At 32.9% G+C, this 21,309-nt stretch overlaps 3 protein-coding genes and 1 pseudogene across 4 annotated transcripts; 2 read left to right on the top strand and 2 right to left on the bottom strand.

Moving 5' to 3' along the window:
* On the top strand, nucleotides 186-813 carry LOC109361000 (annotated as a pseudogene).
* LOC109360606 (glucan endo-1,3-beta-glucosidase 3-like) lies at nucleotides 3,807-6,640 on the top strand. The gene is made up of 4 exons (XM_019605621.1): nucleotides 3,807-4,087; nucleotides 4,996-5,499; nucleotides 6,106-6,136; nucleotides 6,232-6,640. Exons 1-4 carry the CDS (start codon nucleotides 4,027-4,029, stop codon nucleotides 6,401-6,403), a joined length of 768 nt encoding a protein of 255 aa, XP_019461166.1. The 5' UTR covers nucleotides 3,807-4,026; the 3' UTR covers nucleotides 6,404-6,640.
* On the bottom strand, nucleotides 6,868-9,127 carry LOC109360604 (glycerol-3-phosphate acyltransferase 1-like). The gene is made up of 2 exons (XM_019605620.1): nucleotides 8,291-9,127; nucleotides 6,868-7,923 (listed from the first exon to the last, which is right to left on the bottom strand). The coding sequence occupies exons 1-2, from the start codon at nucleotides 9,014-9,016 to the stop codon at nucleotides 7,039-7,041; spliced, it is 1,611 nt and encodes a 536-aa protein (XP_019461165.1). The 5' UTR covers nucleotides 9,017-9,127; the 3' UTR covers nucleotides 6,868-7,038.
* LOC109360603 (protein MEI2-like 2) lies at nucleotides 11,173-18,425 on the bottom strand. 2 transcript variants are annotated; one of them, XM_019605618.1, is made up of 13 exons: nucleotides 18,161-18,425; nucleotides 17,575-17,635; nucleotides 17,337-17,480; nucleotides 16,772-17,241; nucleotides 15,134-15,292; nucleotides 14,928-15,044; nucleotides 14,660-14,811; nucleotides 13,612-13,700; nucleotides 12,563-13,502; nucleotides 12,368-12,452; nucleotides 12,220-12,288; nucleotides 11,792-11,971; nucleotides 11,173-11,606 (listed from the first exon to the last, which is right to left on the bottom strand). In XM_019605618.1, exons 2-13 carry the CDS (start codon nucleotides 17,618-17,620, stop codon nucleotides 11,496-11,498), a joined length of 2,562 nt encoding a protein of 853 aa, XP_019461163.1. In that variant the 5' UTR covers nucleotides 17,621-17,635; nucleotides 18,161-18,425; the 3' UTR covers nucleotides 11,173-11,495. The 2 variants fall into 2 exon arrangements, with proteins under 2 accessions (XP_019461163.1, XP_019461164.1); XM_019605619.1 differs by having other exon boundaries at nucleotides 16,772-17,181.

Genomic DNA, 21,309 nt, shown 5'->3' with positions numbered 1-21,309 from the left:
GGTTGTGGATTCGAGTCATACCATTAACAAAAAAAAACGGAGTTATAAGAAAGTTTGATGCTGAAAAGTTGAGGATGAAGTCTCACTCATAACAAAGATACTAACGTACTAAGGATTGTAGATAAAAAAAACTAGCTACTACTTAAACATGCATGTAACAGAAGATAGCAATCATTTGATTTGCTAGAAACAATAACCTCAAAAGTGTGTGCATATGTTTGGTGAAATGGACCAAAAGCAAGAACAGAACAATAGGTGTGACAATAATGGCATTGATGTTACTCTAATTTCTCCAAAACTCCTAAAATCAGCTTCACAAGTTTCTTCTGCAGCTGAAGGGGAAACCTTAAAGCATCCACGTGGAAGACCAGCAGGGTCTAAAAACAAGGCAAAGGCACCAATAATAGTGACAAGAGATAGTGCTAATGCACTCAAGTTTCATGCAATGGAAGTGAGTTCTGGTTGTGATGTGAATGAGAGTTTGTTGAACTTTGCAAGGAGGAAGCAACGTGGTCTTACTATTTACTTGGCTGGTGCTCAAGGCCAAGTTGTTGGAGGTGTTGTTTTTGGTGCTTTGGTTGCTTCTAGTCCTGTTCTAATCATGGCTGCATCATTCATGCATGCTACTTTTGGTCGTCTTCCTTTGGAAGATGATCATGATCAACTTCATGCTGCAATAATGCACAATCAATCTCAGCATTATTGTGATGATATCTCAAATTTATATGCAAGGCCACAGAATCTGCTCACTAATGGTGCAATGCCCCTAAGATATACTATTGGGCACAATCAAGGAACTTGTCAAAAACTTGAAACTTAGCAAATTCTAATTTGTCACTAGTTGTCCCTCGCACAAGGATCACCCGTCTCCAACCATGTCTCGTTCTCTGTCTCAGGCCTATCACATTTTGCCACATGAATAAAAGAAAAAATAAAAACAAAAAATAACAAAAAGTTACATTTTGATTGGTCTGGGACATGGAATGAGACACAATTTGGGACATGTGACTGTTTTCCCTCATGCACACAATACAACTATCATGCTACACACGATATGTTCATTCTGCTGTATTAATAATTGTAACAAATTATAATTAATGAGTGCTCTGATTCTAACTACATTAAAGACTGTTTTTGAGAGTTCAATATTGCATATGTAGTTAGTCACTTAGTTGAGTTGTCTTTAGTGTTAAAAGATCAAAGTAAAACATGCATGCAGCATAGAAGCTGAGATTCCTTCACTAGGCTTATTTGTAAGTGTCCAGAAGCTAGTGCAATGAGTAAAAATAAAACATTAATTATTAGCCAGACAGAGCTAAATTGAAGTTTCTACAGGTTTTAGCAGACATCACATGTTGTTTTCTAATTAAACTACCATGAAGAGTGGAACATTTTACTGTTATGATTTTCTAACCATGCTTTTATATCATAGGTGTGATCATGGTAACCACAATTGCCGCTATTATGGTCACTAAGATATCAATTGTGATAGTTGCCGTAAAAAAAATTATGTTCTTGAAAAATTATTTTTGAATATGATGGGGTATCCAAGTGGTTGATATATCATGTTAATTGAAAACATTGTTCTTTATCTCATAGGTCCAAAATATTATATTAATTTAACTTGAAAATCACACTACAATTGTATGATGTTGCATTACAACCTCAATATTGTTCTCATAATAGAAAGTCAAACTAAGAACACTAGGATTTAAACCAATATCTTGAAGTAGATTGAAACTGTTCTCCATGTTCAAATAAATTAAAAGTTTTATGAGTGCTAATTATTCCATTAACCTTCTACTGTAATATAATAAACATCTCTTTGGGTTTTTATATTTTGGTGTGCAATATAATCATTTCATTTCATATGATGATAATGTAAAGACAACAATCAGAAGTCGCTAATATTGTTTTCGTTTACTGAGATATCATTTTCATCATTGACGGGTGTTGATTCAAATAGTACATGACTTCTTTTAATTAAAGTCTTGGGTTCGAGTCTTGTAAATAGACAAAATACTCATTGCGAGAGTTAACCTCACTCCCACGTCCGCGTAAATGTTCTCGCTCGATCATAATTGTCTACTGTTAGAAACCAAAAAAAGATACCATTTCCATCGGAACAGCATGATATATCTGTGAGGGCTCCTTTAAGATTATGATTATAGGCATATAAAATTATCACTATGACCCATGCATGTTAGATTGTCACGTGAATTACCATTATGGAACTCTAATATATTTATATAAAAAAAGAGTGAATGTTCTCAAAAGTTTAAATTGTCATGTGAAAAGACCCAAGACAAATGAGTGATTTTATATTATCTAACATTTTATACCTTAACATTATTCATATGAAATTAACTTCCAAACATTGAAATAAAACAATTATATGACAAGATAGATTTCTCATCTCAAAAGGAGTTAATCTCTTTTTATTAGCGAGAAGAGACCTTGGTACTAAAAAAATGTTATTTGAATTAGAACATTCTATACAAACTTATATATAATTTTATTGTAAAAGAATTAATGGTAAAATTGACCCGTGATAATGAAATTATTATTCCATTCACACAAACTATTTAAGTACGAATATCTCTTTATAACTTTAGTACATAATTTAATTTATTTGTATCTAAATGTGTGGGAAAATGTCACGTCCCACGAGTTTTATCTGTATGTATTAATGATCTGAACTTTCACTATCTCAAATTAATTTGGTCCACCCACATGAGAGCCTTTAATTTTTTCAAATCATAATTATAATGGAAAACCATAAGTGGGTTCTATTAGTTTTGTAGCTTGGGTTCAATTTCACATATAATCACCAAAAGTTATAAGCTTTTGATAAAGGAGTGTGAAATTGCAAATAAAGTTGATAAGTTGTTCTTCCAAGGATGACATGATTCATGTAAGTTGTGGTCATAATTACTTTTTCAACAAACTTTAACATATATCTGGCTATGGACAAAAAGTGACATGAGACATGAGTTGGGCTGAAACATTATGGCTATCCTTCTACTTATGAGCGTCCTCAACGGTGTTTCACTCTCTATCTCAAACCAATTATATATTGATAGGTAGATAAAATAAAAATTTAAAAACAAAAAGTAATAAAATGAAACACTTTGATTGACTTAAGACATGTGATCTTTGTCCCTTCCTCACAACAAACATAGAATATGTTAAAGTGATTTTATTTATAAAAAGATAGCATAGTAAAATAGCAGTAATAAGTAAGATACTTCTGCTCATAGACATATAAGTCACATTACCTTCAATTAACAACACAACCATATCATACCTTTCTTAATGTGCCTTATCACACCTTGATTGAAGCAACAAAAAAACAACTCAATTAGAAGATTCTGTTTTTTCTTCTTCAATATGTATAAACTATTAAAAAAAATCTATGAGTGGCATTTGAGTACTGAACACTTAGTTTAAGATTTTAAGCTAAGATATAATGTTCTTATTTGGTGATCAAGCAAGAAGTTGAGTAGTAACATATAGAAGAAACTTTATGGTTCAAAGTATCATATCATTCCAAGTATAAAGGGTGAAAAGGAAAAGGAAGAGAAGAAGAAGAAGAAGAATGAGTCCTATATATATATATAACAGTAGAAAGAGAATAGAAGAAAGGAAAAAGGGTAAATACACATATCAGCACCATCATTACAATCATGACTAACTAGCCCACACAACCAATCTATATTCCAAACAATTCTTCCTTTACTTTCTTTTTCAACCTTCTTCCCTCCTTTTTTCTTCCAACTCTACACCTCACATATATATATATATATATATATATATATATGTAATATATATGCATGATTAGCCTATAAAACAAAGCACCTTTCTTTTTTCTTTATCTATATCATTCATCATCTCTTGTTCATCATATTTTCCTTTCCTTTATCTTGTATTGACTCAAAGGAAGAACTACTATAACTGAGATACCACATAGAATAATAAGAAGTGAAAGAAAGAATTAAGTGCTAAAGAAGGAAGAGAAGATTAAAGATGCAAAGGAGTGTAAATATGTATGTAATATTTCTCCTACTGTGTCAATTCCTTTGTTCAGGTAATTTTCTTTTCTCTCTACTTTAGTCTATGCTTCTACTCTTCTTTCTTCCTTTTTGCTCTTTGATTTAACTTGTTCAGTTGCTTTTGCTTTAAGATATTGTTTCTTAATTCTCACTAAATAACTATTTTTGGTTCTGTTTTCAATTGCTTCCCTTTGTATACTTCTTCTTTTGCATAGATTCTCTGTGTTTTTTTTTCTTTAACTAATAGATATTTTTTGGAACACTTGAATATGTCATGAATTCTGAAACCTCAAAATGCTTTTTCCCTTCACTATTGTTTGATTAGTTATGTTAACCAGTTTCTTCAAGCAATCATAGAGCTATCTATACCATATAAAAATCTTGAACTAGTACTTATTTTCCTCATCTTTAAGGGGTTTCACATAGAGCAGTTAAATCCAACCTTTCTCCATTTCCACCGTTTCTTGAAAAGATAGAAAGTGCCCAACTGCTTTGACTCATTTTTCTGTTCATAGGATACCCTACATGTCTCTACTTGTCCTTCTATATGCACTATAGAAGGAGGTCTAAGGGCATAACAATAAGTAATTTGAATAAAAAATTCTTCTACTATTCTAATGCATAGCAAAAATGTATTGAGTTTCATGCAAGTTGAATAGGAGAGTGCTAATTATATACCACACATTTCTAACATTTGCTTAGGTGTCAGAACCAAAGTGTAAGTGTGGAGAAAATGAGATGAGTTTAGTTATATAAACATATAGTAAAAACTATATAGGTGTGAGGTAATGTGTGTGTTTAAGTGTATAAAATGTAGCATTGTTGGGTTTAATGTTATAGACACAATTTGATTTCACATACATATTTGATTTCTATCTTCACATGGTTTAGACAGAGATCTGAACAAAAGTAAAAGTTTGCTTGAATTGTCATTTCAAATCAGGTTCAAGTAGTAGGACAGAAAATGAGGCACCTAGACATGTGAATGTACTAGTTCATGAAATGAAACAAGTAAAAATAACAGCTACAATTTCCACCACTGAAAAGGATATTACCACTCCTATAACTACAATTCCAAACTTAGTCCCCACCATTACAACAACACCACCATTCCTGAATCCTAATTCCAACCCAGACACATTATCTCCAGCCTCAACATTACCAACTATAACTCCAACCACAGTGAATTCTTCACCAATTTCTACAGGTATAAGTTACTGCATTGCAAGTCCAACTACCTCAAACACTGCTTTACAAGTTGCATTGGACTATGCTTGTGGCTATGGTAGTGTTGATTGTTCAGCAATTCAATCTGGTGGAAGCTGTTACAATCCAAATTCTATCAGAGACCATGCTTCTTATGCATTCAATAAGTATTATCAAAAGAATCCTGTTCCAAATAGCTGCAACTTTGGTGGAACTGCTGTTATTACTAACACTAACCCAAGTAAGCTTTTTTTTGTTGTTGTTGTTATAATTCTCACTTCAATTTTCTTTAGTAATTTTACATGCATTGTAAAGCAAATCCAACATTTCCACTAGCACTATGATGGTATTCCAGTGTAGGATTATTAGGTTCCATTTTGAATAGACAAACAAAATAAAGTTTTACTGCATCTTTGAATAGACTTTCAGTGTGACTTGTGTGATACTAAAGCTATAAAAGTTCCACCTAGATTATGCAAAAGTCAAACTTTTTTGCTTTTTCAACTTTGTTAGAAGCCGCTTCTCAAAAGCTTCCTTTATCTTATTGACTATTGTCACTAGTACCTAGAACTATTTCTGTCCATCAATTTTTTCATAAAGTATGCATAAATAATCAATGTGTATATATATATGAATGAGACAAAGGAAAATAATATTTAACTTGTGCAGCTGGATTTCAAAATGCAGTATCATATTCATAAAATACTATGTACAAATTTTATTCATTGGATTTGTTTAAATGGTACTATTACTTTATTTGTTTGTTTTCTTGGGATTTACTTGTATTATTTTATATTTGTTGTTGCTCACAAGCTTTTATTAATTAGTGTATTTACCTGTTTTGCAGGCACTGGAACATGCCAATATCAATCTACTAGGTGACCTTCTTTACTTATATGTATGCTTTGAGTTGTTTTCTTGTCAGAATATGAACATAAAAATCTGAATATTAATTTGGTGTGTAAAATTGTAGCACTAGTTCATCAGTGCTGAACACAACAAACTCAAGTGGTGCAAATGTTTTTGGTTCAGTGCCAGTACCCACAAGTCCTTCTCCCTCTGCTGCACCTGACACATCAAATAACTTTGCATATATTTGTGTCACTCTTTGGGTACTAGCCATTTTGGAAAATAATTATCTCTGAATTAGATTTTGCTTCTGTAAAAAAAAACAATTTTGATCCATTTAATGGAATTTTGGGTGACTGAAAAGCATTTAGCTAGAACTAGACATGCATGGTAGTAGAGATGCTTTCTAGAAACAAAAGACAACAAAATTGATGGTCTTTTATAGAGATGTATATAAGTTTTTCACCCCCTTATATTGTTCAGTTTTATTTTGTTGGTATTGTTATACCTTAGAACAATAATATATTGTCTTTGAGGTTGCCTTCATCTCTTGAATTATACAAGACTAGGACAAAAAATATATCATCTTTTATATAATCATTGTTTCTTTCTTCTAAGTCATTAGAATATTTGATGTGCTTAGGTTAGCTGAACCTGAAGTAGTACAAGTCTTGTAGGAATTTATTAGCTAGGAAATATCACAACCACTAATATACTTTCTCCTATCTCATTCACATGATCACACTACCTAATAAGTTGAGTGTAGGTAAATATAGTTACACTTCCATTCTCTTAACATCACTGTCATAAATAAATGACATAGTATCCAGCAACAACAAACAAACAAACAATATCACAAATATAGGGGACAACCAAAAAAGTAGTAACAAGTGTACAAAACAGGCACTAACATATCCATAAATCTTAAACATCATTTTCTACTATTCTTGTCATCTTTAACAATCCCTTCATTCCCTGCTAGCATCATATACTTATCCCTTCTAGTAAGAGTAGTGCACTCAAATCCCAAAGCATCACCCAACAATCTCTGAATATAGTTTGCCACTTCAAAGCTGGACCATCCACCAGCACATGTAAACTCTTTAGGAACCTTTTCAAGGATTTGAATGTGATAACAAGGCCTTGGATTCATGAAAAAGAAAAATGGGTCCAAGCATTTAAGACCACTAGCTGTGGTCCCATAGAACATGCTCACATTAGCATTCATAGCCACAGGTACAATCTCATCAGCCATCTCAGCAAACAATGAGCTGAACCTTAATAGATATGGCTCTCTACAAGTTGTTCCTTCAGGACACACTACCAAATCACCTTCCCTTAGAAGCCTTTGCATTGTTTCACCATCCCTTTTTCTGTCCCTAGTTAATCTCACTGTTCTAATTGGTGCTATGAACTCAGATACCTTGCTTACACTATATGTAACTGCAGTCAAAGGCCTTGCCAAACTTGTGCTTAGGAAAACAGGATCCAAAAGTGTCCTATGTGTGCAAATATAGAGGACACCTTTGTTTTTCTCTGATCTTGGAAGAATGCAACCTTTCACATTTAGTACTATACCACTCCAAACTCCTAATGTCATGGCACATTTATAAGGAAGGAGAACACCAACAAGGATTCTATAAATGGCTAAAAGAATTCCAATTGGAAGCCACATGAACATGTAGAGAGTTGCTGAAGGAGTAGGCAAGAATGCTAATCTTCCATCATGAAATATTAGAGGCTTTGGATATTTGTCCCTTGGCATCACTGAACTTGGGTTGCTCCTACCTTCTTCATTGTTCACCACATAACCTTCCTGTCATTATCATGTAGCTGGAACTAGTTAGATATAGTACATTTATTGAATTACAACATGTTCATAAACTTATTATAATCTGAATTCAATTAAATTTAGGTGCTATGGTTTTTACTAACAAAAACAACATACCAAAAGGTGAAACAACACTAGCAGAGCATATTAAAACATTTTTGGTTTGTGTCAAAAATATAAAGAATAAGGTGATGACCAATTGAATAATGTGCAAAGTTACTGAAGTTAAGAAAACTGACACAACAGTGAAATAAACAGTACCACCAAGGACTTAAGAAATTAGTACTAATATATACTATATATGTAATGCTATAGTGACCTTAAAAATGTAGATAATTAACTTCAGATTTACCTTGCAAAGGGATATGAAAAGGTGATCATTGACACTTGAGCTTCCAATCCCAATATCAGGCTTTTTATCTCCAAAATAATCCTTGAGGGCTCTATGCTTCACAAGTAAGCCAGAGCCAGAGATAAAACCAGTGAAGTAGCTACCAACAGTGTTTAACTCTGTCCCTATAACATCACCAACACTCAAATACTCCTTCAGAAACCCTTCTACCATCACTCTAGGCACACTTGTGAACACAACTTTAGACCCTGCTGAAGCCAGAACCTCATAAGCATGAAGGTTAAGATTCTCCAAATAAAACTTGGGCAAAACTGCTCTTGATGTATTTTCCATGTTCTTTATTTTTAAGCCACAAAAGGTGATAAAGGTCATGACTCTAAGCTTATGATCATAGTCTAAAATCCAAAGTATAGGACTTGACAAAAGCAAAAGAAGTGCCCGGAAAATGCTACCACCTTCAAAGGCAACTAGCATGAAATAAGGGAAGAAAGATTGAGACTTCAATAGTACATTATGAATGTCACAAATAAGTGTTTGTGACACTCTACCCTCCAAATCACATTTGGTAACACTAGGAAAAGAAGGTTGGTGTTGTGTTTTAGATGATAAATATCCAAAATGGAAGCCATAACCTTTAACTTTCCTTGCTGCTTTATAACATGAGTTAGCAAGCAACTTGTATAACACCAAGTTTACAAGCCTTAGGAGCACCATTGGAAACTCCATGCTAAACTCCTTCAAATTTCTAACACTGTTGAATGAAATGATGATTGAGAAAGATAAAAAAGACAAGGTTGAGAGTGCAAGGGAAGTTAATGGGAGAAAGAGTATATTTATAGAGTCATTAAAAGGGTGTTGCAGATTAAGATTGACTATAGCATTTGGTTAACCACACTGCTGGCATTAACTTTACTTTACACTTTTTAAAAGGGCGGCATAATACAGGAGATATCCACTTAATGAGGTCTGTGGAGAATAAATATACACGAAGTTATTTCTAAGATTTGAATATGTGATATTATGATCACTAAACAACGAAAACCATGTATTTAGATAAGATTAAAAAATAAGTGAGATATAAAGGAAATATATATGATAATGAATATGATATGAAAATGTTGAATGTTGGTATACAAATAAAAATACCTCCTTTTCCTTTTGTTTTCTTACTCATGTTAGATTTTGATTTTGATTTATTTACAATTTTTGCTTGATTACTGACAAATATAAAGTAGGTAGGTTAATGTTGGAGAACACCATTGAGAGTATTTGCTATGTTTGTGAAATGTTGGCCCCAAGCACACATTGAACTACCACTTTTAAATGTCATTGGAATGTGTGTATCCTATTAAGCCTCTCATCAATGGTATTGTTACTTGTTAGAGGATGTTATTTAAGTCATGTGGTCAATTATTTCATGTTTTTTTTTTTAATAATCAAATCATTTGTTATTTGTTGTTTTTAATTTATCTATTATGGAGTTAGTATTAAATAAATGTACTAAAACATTGTGAGAAAAATTATCATTAAACAAATTTCCAACACATTAAACCTTACATTTTCTCCTATGTAATTTTTGAAGTCCCTATAGAACCATGGCTAGTTAGATCACCTATACCATCTGAAGAATTGACTTTTCAAAACCCATTTCATAGCCATCAAAAAAGTCAAATTGCTCTTCTCAATACCAATTGTCCTTGACTATTTCTACTTGTAGTATGTAGGAGTAAATGAGTAATGGTGATAGTAAAAGTTGAGTTTCTTATCTTGTGTTTCCTTTGCATTCAAGGCTTAAATGAGAGAGATATTAAGATTTTTTGGTTTCCCATCATTATCCTCGCACCGGAATCAATCATATTTAAACCGGGAACATCCACATATATGTGGGGCTAACTCTCTTAGCGGGTATTTTTTCCATCCACAAGCATGTATCACTTGAAGCAACATACGTTTGGTAGATTGATATTAAGATTGATTGCATATGTTTCTTTTTGTGTTGTGTTTGTTGGTGTGACGGTTAGGACAACAATTCATGTTATCCTCATTTAGTGGTTAGGTGAACACTTAATCATTCCATTTATATATATATATATAAATAGGGTTGTTCAACACATATAGTTTGCATGCAAACATTAACAACATTCACGAATCTATGGCTTCTCATAATTTTTGTTTCCCTCTTTATGTTTCATTCATGCACATGTCATTAAGTAGTTGAGTTGTTTTGTACAAATAGGATGAGGAATTGTGTATACTCTATAGTATATTTGAGGTAGTTAAGCCACTAATAACTAAGCATGCCACCTAAAATATTCTTCATTATAGTTTCTCAGAGTCAAAAATATGGTTTAACTAAAGTTATCATGTGGTGGAACAAATTTATGCAATCCATCAATTATAGTAATATGGTTTTTTTAAGCACGTGGATGATAGTCAAAGACTATATAACTCTAAAAAATGAAGCTAAAATAAAATCTAAGTACCATAACAACAACCGTCAACCAACTATGAGCATTTATTGTTGAAGTGCTTACAAATTATCCACCAATGACTTATTCCCTTATAAATTACTAATATATTTTGTAAAATATCATGTGTAGAAGAGATTGTTAAAAGTCAAAGTAAATTAAATAAAGGTTATTACTTGTAAATAAACATAATATATGATATAATATTATAGCATATTTCTACTTGTCACACTAAGATTTAGCTTTGTTATAGTAAAAAATGGGTTAACCTTTGACTGTGCTATCAGTTTATCACTCAGTTGTGGTATCATTCCATGGAAAATATATATATTTGTTTTTTGGTTATATGATTTTATGAAAAAAGGAAGGAAATGTACATCAATAATATTATGATAGACATAAATAAGTTGGATATACATCATCATAGACACATGAGTTCCTTGTTTCCCTTCTATACAACTTTTATGATTCATCATAATCCATATAAACATTATTCATATCTGCAACAATAGGCCATTACAGCCACAACAAACCTCACTCAGAATCAATTTCACATGAAACTCACCCCACATTATTCTTTTCCACTGGTTAAATTACAATTGTTTCTCTACACATTAACAAACTACTGCTCTTTGCTTATTTGCTTATTCAGACTCATGCCTTTGTACACATTAAGATTAGCTATGTACTAGTTAGCTTAGTACTCCTACAAGCCATTGTTGCTAGGAACAAGATATCTAACATAGCTTTTCAATCGAATTGCCCTTCGGGCTCTCCAACAAATCATCCGAGTAAGAACCATCCGGTTGGCGAATGCATATATTCAGATTGCTTGAGAGGAAATGTTCCTGGATATGCAGAGAGAAATATAGTCAGAAAGAACCAAGCCTAGAGAAAAATATATTAAATGTAAGAATTAATTGATCAATGGATGTAACTTACAAACAAAAAGAAACAGTAGTATGTTGAAAGTGAAAATGAATGATAAATACCAACACTCTTGTGAGTATACAAAATTGTAGTCAAAATGTACCTGGTCACCAATCTCTTGGCCCTCTGAATGAAAGAGAATTGGCCGGCACCGCTTATCCTCGTTCATTAGGCTTGAGTTCTGAAAATGTGTCACAAGGGCACTCTTCCCTTGGATACGGGCATATGCCATTGAAGCAACTTTTTCACTGTTAAACTTCTCCCACTTCTTCCCATTAAATGCCTGCATAAATAGTCATAGTACGACTCATTAAAGTGGACTTCGGACCAGCACATTACCGAAAGTACCATGAAAATACTTTCCAACGATTAATATGTTTACTAATATTTAATAAATAAACAAGAACCAAGCAACTACAGACTGTCGCCCTTGAGATACAATATCACAATAAGGAGACCGTTACATCACAAACTAAGTTTTGAATATAGTAGCAGAAAAATATGCCCTCGGACATGCTACAGAAATTAAACCTTATAGAAAGGGATGATGAATGAAGGAGACACCATGTTGATGAAAGCATAACCCACATTGCACTTGTTCTGCAAACAAAAACAAACCTTAAGAAATGTCATGTCGAAGAATAAAATGCCACCAGGCAGATGTAAAGGATGAGTATACCTTAAAGTCAATTGGCAAATAGAGGAAGTCATAACTACCCTTGTGATTCTCATCAATAGCAGCAAGCAGCAGATTTGAAGTGTACCTTAATCACAATAGGTAAAAAAAATTAAGAAACTTGTGGCTTACCATTACCACACTACACAATGAGCTATTGTAGTGACAATTTCACAGGGAAACTTGTTCAGCTCTTACTTGTTAGGAATGTTTTTAATCATTAATGTAGTCCTTGTGTCTTCTCCCTTCATAATTTTGTCCAGATCAAGCTGGTATTGCTTCTTGCTATCAATTTGGTTCCCATTATTGTCAGGTCGCTTATTTCGGCCTCGTTCAACCAATCCATCGGTGTTTGTTGCTCCTGGTCCAGAATACAAACCATTTCCTAGGAACAAGGAACCATGCCTAGGCTGTGACATCATTCTGAAATTAAGTGAACTAATTCCAGTCGTGTTTTCTGAAAAGCCAACCCCAACTCCTACAGATGCACGAGCACCCATGTTCATAAAAAAATTCCCATCGCCGTGATTCAAACTTCCATATGCAACTGAACTCTTGACAGAAGTTTCAGGTGACTCTGGATAGTAGCTAAAATTCCTATCAAAGGGAAGGCCGGATGGAGCAGATCCCACATGATGATGCGGATGAGAATCAAGAAACGAATTGAGCTGACTAGTATATGGGAAACCCTGCCTTTGTCCACTGGAAGTAAATGGAAGACTCCCAGAAGTTGAAGACCATGCAGATGTGTTTGAATGCTCTGAGTTAGGAATTGGACTTCCCCACAGAAATTGAGGACCAGACAGTGTTCCAATACTTGAAGAACTTGACTTTGATTCACCAAACGTAGATATAGGCATAGGGCTAACTTTATGATCAGGAAAGGACATGGAGTGCTGAAAAGCCGCCCCTTGTGAAGATCCAGTGCTTGCAAATATCTGATTTGCATTATTAGCCCTTCCAAGGTCCTTGCCAATTGGTGCAATCTTTGGAGAGGATGACAAATGTGGAGAAAGAATCGCTCCTAATCCGGGCAAATGACTGGTATTCATAGGGCTGCCATAACTCAAACCGGGAGATTTGCTGAAAGAACCTAATGGATTATGTTCGACTGGACTCCCAAAGTGTGCCCAGTTACCTGAAAATTACAAACTAATTTAGCTTGCAACTTAAGTTGCCTTTCTAAAATGACAACTAAAACAGTACAGTAGAAACAAGACTGGATTAAGGGATAAGATTTTTTTTACCAGGAGGAGAATTGGCAATAGGTGAACCCACTTGGTGCCTAAAAGTTCGAGTTTCATCTTGCTCAAGCTCAGACATTTGTTGCATCAAGCTAAAAGTTGAAAATGTAGGGCCAGATTTTTATAGGTTCATTTATGTAAAAGGATATATCACACAATATTAGCTCAACCCAAGCCATGCCAAAGAAATATTAATGACAAAATGAGAATGAAAGAAACAAAATGTGCAGGAAACCAATGATTTAAATCTACAAGATCGAAAAGAGAAAAAGTATCTGGTCAAGAATTACATGTATTGTACATAATCACAAGAAAAGGAGGAATCAAGGACATGCAATTGCCTAGCTATAGTTCCTTAGAAAGCTGGAAAAATAAGAATAAAAATAATGGAATCATGGCTTACAAGAGTAACATTACTTCTTTATCTATATTGACTTAAGCAATGCTAGTAAGTAGCAACATGCTCTATCATTGGATGGATTTTATGTAGGAAGTAGAAAACCACATGGATCCACTCTCTATTTTGTGGGTCCCGCATGAAATCCATTCAATGACAGAAAGTGTGTTAACCAGTGAGGGTTAGTTAAAGACTTGCTAGCATTGCGCTATTGACTTTGGTGCAGATCTAAACTGTTTTAACCAATTGAGCAACTTTCACAAAGTCTACATGGCTTTTACATACCATCAGACTCCACACCCTCAACACTGTAATGGTGCTCACAAAACTTCATATCAAGTGGAAACTTAAATGTCCCACCACCATTACTGAACGTTAACGTTTCATACTTTTTTTTTTAAAATACAAGAAACAATCCTTTTTTGTTGGAAATGCTCACTGATTTCAGTTCATTTAAAATTGGTCAAGCAAGCCAATAATGAAAGTAAAATTATTCTCATTTTCTAATTGGCTAATTGCAGGATTTGCATAGCTTCAACCAATGTCATTACTTTTCCATATTAACAAGTACTAATACATTGGATCAGAAGTGAACAATTCCATTTACTGACAGGAAAAGTATTTATATCCTAACAATGATAAAATCCAACTTACTTTCGACGTGCTCCACCAGGGCGGCTGGGTTCAAGTTTGATGCGTTTCCCAGCAATGTCAATTCGATTTAATGCTTTAAGAGCAACCTCTGCTGCTCTAACATCATAAAATTCAATAAACTTATGGTGCCTCTTATGAGGTGTTTCTCTGATCTGCAATTGTAAGATAAAAATTACAACTACTCCTGACAATACATATAATTTAAGCAGAGATCAAAGAAAAAACATTGAGATGAACACTAAAGACATATAAGTAATTAAAGTTTTACCTCTTTGACCTCCCCATATGCTCCAAATATTTGACGAAGATCGTCATTTGATACTGATGGATCCAAATTGAACACTACAAGGGTTCCTTGATTAATATCCTTTTCTGAGGGGTTATCCTGAAACCAGAAGAGGAAAATTCAAATAATGCAAAGAATATCAATTATAATAACTAGTCAAACCTACTGTATAGCTATATAAATCAAACCTTAGGAATTGAAAAATGAATGTCAAGCTTTCTTCGTCTCAAGGGTTTGTTTTGTAAAGCACGCATTGCAGTGCGAGCAGCTCGAATATCATAGTAAGATATCATCACAAAGCCTCTATGCTTGCAAGCAGTGTACAATGTTCTGATATCTCCATATTGCTATCAAAAGAGAATCAGCATTAACAATAGTGAACAAGGGGAGAAAAGCAAGAAAGAGCTTCACAAGTTGCAAACAAATAAAAAAAATTATATTTGTATAATTGAGAAGCACGCTTGTTGGGAGCCATGACCAGGGAGCTCCGACCACCAGGAGACTCATTGTTATCGAGCCATGGGAAAATGAAGAGCCACTTATAAGTGAGACAACACGTCTTGAACCAAAACCTTAAGACAATGGTTCCATGGGTCTTTTCCACTAACTCTTCCACTCATCGCATCCTATCCAATGTGGGACTTCAGACTTGAATATACCCACCCAACAACACTATTTGAGCCCCTACTAGTATTTCCTCTTACTAACTCCCCAAAATCCATGCTTAGAAAGTCACCAAATTACAAAAGGGTAAGCCAAGGCTCTCCAATTAAACTCCAATATGACATTCCATAGGTTATAATTATTAATAAATAAACAAATGAATAAATTACTTTCAGATGACGTGTGTCACAACCACCCACCACAAGTTAAAAGGACAGGGCCAATGCTCAATATAGAAATTAAATGACCTTAAGGAATCACTGTTTTCATTAAGTATATATTCCAAATGATGTCCATAGAAGAAACAAGAAAGGACAACAACAAAAACCAAGCCTTAATCTCACTAGGTCGGGTCGGCTACATGGTTCGGACGAAGTCATAGTGCTCTATTATAAATCATGTTTGGAAACAAGAAATGACATGTTAAAAAACAAACCCTTGCATCAGACAAACCAACACTTTTCACTAAATTGAAAACCTGATATATAACGGGGAAGACATCCTTCAAAACATAGAATCTAAAGAGAAACATTGAACTTAACATTAACAGCCTCGAAAATGAATACATCTGTCCAATCTCTTCCATATTAGAAGAGGGCACTCTTTTAAGCCGTATGCAGAGCACAAGAGTCCACAAGCAAAACCCTAGCCACAACATATGGAAAGGAAAAGAAACACCCAAAAATGCATGTGTTCCTCTCCAACCAGATACAATAGAGAATAGTATCAAGCTCACACTGCCAAAAAGTTATGTCTCCTTATTCTCTCCAAAACTTTTGGAATGCATCTTAAGAGTCAACGAAAAACTAAGAAATCATTAATTATTTAAGAACCTTAAAAAAAGTTACCTTCATGTTTATTAAATATCAAGCTTAAACAACAAAATTGAAGAATATTGACTCATTCCAACTTTCAAGAGTCAAACAAATTCAAACTTCAAAGGCTAACTTAGAAGCAACTTTTACCAACTTATAGCCTAACAACTATGGCCTAAATGACCATATTAGTATGAAATAGAAACTTAAAGGTTGGGCACAAACTTGTTAATCAGCAAGTAAACTGACTGAGAAAGAAAGTAATTCTATTGAAGCATTGACTTAATAGAATGCATAGTTTAATGATAGCCATAACTATATTTGAGCATAGGGCTAAAGGTTAAACACCTCAAATAGTGATCTTAATTCAGAGTCCTCCACATTACTGTTGATGTTCCTCACAAATAATGTCCTTGATGGATGCTCTCCATAAGGATGCTCCCCAGCCACAGCTCCTATGCAATTGGGGATTGCAAAATGACCAAAACCATTTGAAGGGACTCCATCAGATAAGCTTATCTTTGAAATACCAATACTAAGGCTCTCTTGGGGTTCGAAATCCATTTCCAGCCCGCCTCCACTGCCAAAAAGATCATTTTCATCTAGATCCTCCAGCTGACTGGGCAACCTACTTAGGTCAAAATCATCCATTATCCCAGCTAATAGGTCATCTTCATCATCGGGAAGCATCTTTCCCATTGCATTGGCTGTAATGTCTTTAAGTGGATCTTGTCCCTCATCCTCTTTGTGGACTTTGTCCAATATTGGAGACTTGTCATCGGCAGATTGGCCATAATGCTCATAATCAGTAAAATTTACTGCATATTAAGAAGAAAAGGGAAACAAAAAATGTCGCAATTGTCATTTTAAGTAACTTGAATCTCATATGTCAGTAACATGGTTTCAAGCTTACCTTTTCCATGTGGAAGAATAGGAAGCGAACTAGAAAATAAGCTAACGTCACTTGAGGCATGAAATGCATCAGCCCCACTTGGTATTCCCCATGTGTTGCTTCCAACTTTTTTGGCAACATTAAGTGATAAAATCTCAGGCGAACCTATAAAAGCAACTTAAATTTTGATTATCTCTTTTCTAAAATCTGAATACCCGAGAAAGAATGTACATAATACTCGTGAAGTAAGAGGAAGCACCTTTAGCACCATGAGTTGGCATAGAATCCCCTGAATGTTTGTCCATCCAATCACTTTCTAACTACATAATTGCAACAAAAGGTGACAAAGGGTAAGACTTCGAATACAATATAAAACTACCATGAATTGTGAAACAAATATTTCACAAACCATAATAAATAAAACTGCCACAATCAATTAAGGTAGATGAATCACATTTTGGCCTAACCAAAAACAGAAAAGGCTTAAAAACTCACATGCAATTAATTGAATACCTTATGGAGCAAAGATTACAACTTCTATAGCCACAACAATGTGTTGATCAGTACCACTTTTATAACTTATTAGCCTTTGCATGTTAAGGTCGAAACCAACATGACCCAGTAAAATTTAGTCAAATTGTTTCAACCCTAGCAAGAAAATTTCAACGAATTACATTTAATGTCAAATCATCCATAACAAACATCAAGCCCTAACTAGGTCTAACGATACAATACAGTTCGAATCCTCTCATTATAAGCGAAAATAGTGAAGACCCACATAATAGATAAACCGATCATGTGTAAAAAACCAAAAATTTGAAAGAAAAAAACAAACTTTGAATTACCTCGAGTAGTTGTTAATCATGAGAAAACAGAGAGTAGTTTGAAAAATAAAGGATTAAAGTTGATTAAGAGAAGAATTATGAATATGAGAGAGTTTCGTAGAAGCAGAGATATTTGTTGCTTTCACTCAAATACTTGGTTTCCTTGTGTGCCGGCGAGAAAGGAGAGAGTGAAGAGTGAAACAGAAAATGAAATGACAGACTTTGACGGAAAACAAAACAGTGGAAAATGATTGGAGGGAACAAGAACAAGAACAAGTAGCTACAAGAAAATTATTGAATTTTTTTTCTCCTTGTAAATAAAATTTATCATATTTTATTATTTAATATTAATTTTTCCGTCTCAAATTGTGATATATTACGAACCGATGTTGATTCAGTGATATATGTTTAACTCTTTAAGTAAGGTGTTGGGTTCAAGTCTTATGAATGAAAAGATATCTACTGGAAGAGTTAGCTTCGTATAATATCTGTGAATGTTCTCGGCGCATAAAAGGAACAAGATTAGCTCCTGTGTGATGATGTATGTGGTGGGAAACAAAAAATTGTGACGTATTGGAATCTTAGCTGGCGTCCGTTCGCACGCTTACGCGTGTTAAAAGTTATTATTATATTCAATCAAATTAAGTGCAAAAATAATGCCACATATATCTAATTATCCTTATTTTCTTCATCTTTCACTCACTTTTATATCTGTACAATACATCCTAAGAAACAATTAATATGGATACGTAATACTATAAGTGTTTTTTATAATATTCACGCATTTTTTATAGATTAATTATTATTCATCTTACTCAAAAATAATATAAATGATTAATAAATGATATATTTACATGTCTTTCAGAAAATGTACTTCGATTTAAAATAATATATAATTAAATGATTATTAGAATGAGTAATGTTAATAATTTTCAGGTATCTAATCAAATATATTTGTAACTAGTCTAGTTTGATGGTTATTTAGAATGAGAAAAAAATGTATATATTAATAATATAAAAGTTTTTATATTATCTATCATTTAATTTCAATTATCATATAAATATTATAGTCGTTTAGAAAAATCTTACAATCCAACAATTCCTATTATATTAGATAAGAAACCTAATCACAATGATAGAACATATTATTTTAATAAAAAATAACTAACTTATGTCAAATATTAGACCAACTTTGAGCTACTTTTTATCCACAAGATTAATTGCTTACTATTGATCTTTAGTCAACTAACAATTCAACCTCGGTACTTTAAAAAGGTTGTCCAAAGGAGTTGGGCTTGTATTTTATTATGTTTTTTCAAATTATAAGAATATTTTATTAGACAATTATCATAGGTACTATTATTTTAGAATATTGGATTCTCTAGTTAAGTAGGGTAAATGATATATTATTTTATTCACATATAACAAAATATATATTCTCATATACTATTAATGTATTATACATCATTCATATTTAATCAGTATTAATTCTTTAAAAAAAAGTCATTCAAATGAACAAAATAAATGATGAACTAACTGTGTATAAATTTTTACAATCGCTATGAATAAATATCAAACATTATAACACATATTGATCTCATATCAAGTTTGATCATGATCCAATATGTGAAGCCCATTTTGCAAATGATATATTAATCACCTCATAATCTAAATGGCAATTAATCCAATTCAAGTATTGAAGTTCAGTCCAAAACAACACTCCAAAATAAATATCCCACGTCATTGAATTTCGTGGCTATGATTTTGACAGCACAGCATTATTTTATAGAAGTCGCCAACTATCTAGTTTCTAAATTATAATCTCAAAATGTTTATTATGTTTGTAAAAGCTTATCCAAACAATTCTTTAAAAAAATGTTAAACAAAGTAACATTCCAATACTCGAGACCTTAGAGTTTGAATATGACTTGGGCCACCCTTTACTTATTGGGATAATTATCCTTAAATGATTTGGGTCATATTGGATCAAATACCCGGTAGAAATACTCTTCCACATAATTTATTTCGTAAAGGTAAGGAATTAATCCTTTTCGGAATTTGTGATTGTCCTTCCAATAAATATTATTCTCAGGAATTAAACTCTCGATCTTGGTAATCTAATGAGACCTTACATCACTAAATTAATGTCTTGTTGGTTCTTCATTCATAAACTAACAAGTAAAAAGTATTTCTCTTATTCATTACTAACCAAACAAAAAATTTCGGTTTTTTCGTGTTCAACAAAATATAAATTCTCTTACACATTTCTCAAAATTTTAATTTATTTCATAAAAAAATTTATAATTGATACAAAAATAACTAATATTATCTTAAATTTTGGAAATGGCAACAACAATTTTAGAAATCAATGCTTATAAAATAACAAGATAAATAATAAGAAACCAAGAACAAGAACTCGTTCCCCAAGTTTGTTGTCCCCCATGTGGCAATCCTAATCATTTCTCCTTTTGTTTAGGACAACATATGCTGGTACGCAGTGACATAATTTATGAGACAATATATATATATATATATATTATCGGGATACGTGCCATAATGCAATATCTTCCTATTGATGTTATTGTCCATCTTAATAATTTGATGATAATAATAATGATAACAACCTTTTTAAAGACAATAATAGCAACAAAAAGAATACACAATTTAGACTATAACATAAAAAATCATAATTTAGTTAGATGTATATATTATCATATCATATCATGTTTAGTATATTGAAAAATAGTTTTACCCAAAGTTACTTCCTTATCATTCTCTCTAGTCCCTTTTATGAAAAATCATTTAATCATTTGGCTTGAATATTTTTATAGAATACTTTTCAAAGTTCTTTGAGTTTTAATTGAGTTTATTGTCATAATATAATTATATAAATTGACCGAAAAAGAAAACAATTAATTAAATTTGTTGGTTTCCCACATGTATTCTCGCACAGGAGGCAATCCTATCTGAGCCGGGAATATCCACATGTATGTGGGGCTAACTCTAACATCATATATTTTTTCATCCACGAGACTCAAATCTGAAACCTTACTTAAGGGGAATCAAACATGTATCACTTGAATTAACATTCGTTATTACACAAAAAATGAATTGACTAAGAACAACAATTTTAAAAAACCACATTTAATTAGAGAAAAAATGTATGCACT

The sequence above is a fragment of the Lupinus angustifolius genome, chromosome LG11, assembly GCF_001865875.1.
Source record: "Lupinus angustifolius cultivar Tanjil chromosome LG11, LupAngTanjil_v1.0, whole genome shotgun sequence".
Taxonomy (NCBI): domain Eukaryota; kingdom Viridiplantae; phylum Streptophyta; class Magnoliopsida; order Fabales; family Fabaceae; genus Lupinus; species Lupinus angustifolius.
The sequence above is the reverse complement of the archived record's forward strand: the minus strand, read 5'-3'. Positions and strand labels throughout refer to the sequence as shown.

Excerpts from the sequence above, each read along its gene's own strand:
- LOC109360604 (XM_019605620.1), bottom strand. The coding sequence starts at position 9,016 with ATGGAGTTTCCAATGGTGCTCCTAAGGCTTGTAAACTTGGTGTTATAC. Across the intron at positions 7,924-8,290 it reads TTTTCATATCCCTTTGCAAG|GAAGGTTATGTGGTGAACAA; the intron begins GTAAATCTGAAG and ends TGATAATGACAG.
- LOC109360603 (XM_019605618.1), bottom strand. The coding sequence starts at position 17,620 with ATGGACAAACATTCAGGGGATTCTATGCCAACTCATGGTGCTAAAG. Across the intron at positions 17,481-17,574 it reads GCCAACTCATGGTGCTAAAG|GTTCGCCTGAGATTTTATCA; the intron begins GTGCTTCCTCTT and ends TTGCTTTTATAG. Across the intron at positions 12,453-12,562 it reads ATTAAAAACATTCCTAACAA|GTACACTTCAAATCTGCTGC; the intron begins GTAAGAGCTGAA and ends ATTGTGATTAAG.
- LOC109360606 (XM_019605621.1), top strand. The coding sequence starts at position 4,027 with ATGCAAAGGAGTGTAAATATGTATGTAATATTTCTCCTACTGTGTCAA. Across the intron at positions 5,500-6,105 it reads TATTACTAACACTAACCCAA|GCACTGGAACATGCCAATAT; the intron begins GTAAGCTTTTTT and ends CCTGTTTTGCAG. Across the intron at positions 6,137-6,231 it reads TGCCAATATCAATCTACTAG|CACTAGTTCATCAGTGCTGA; the intron begins GTGACCTTCTTT and ends GTAAAATTGTAG.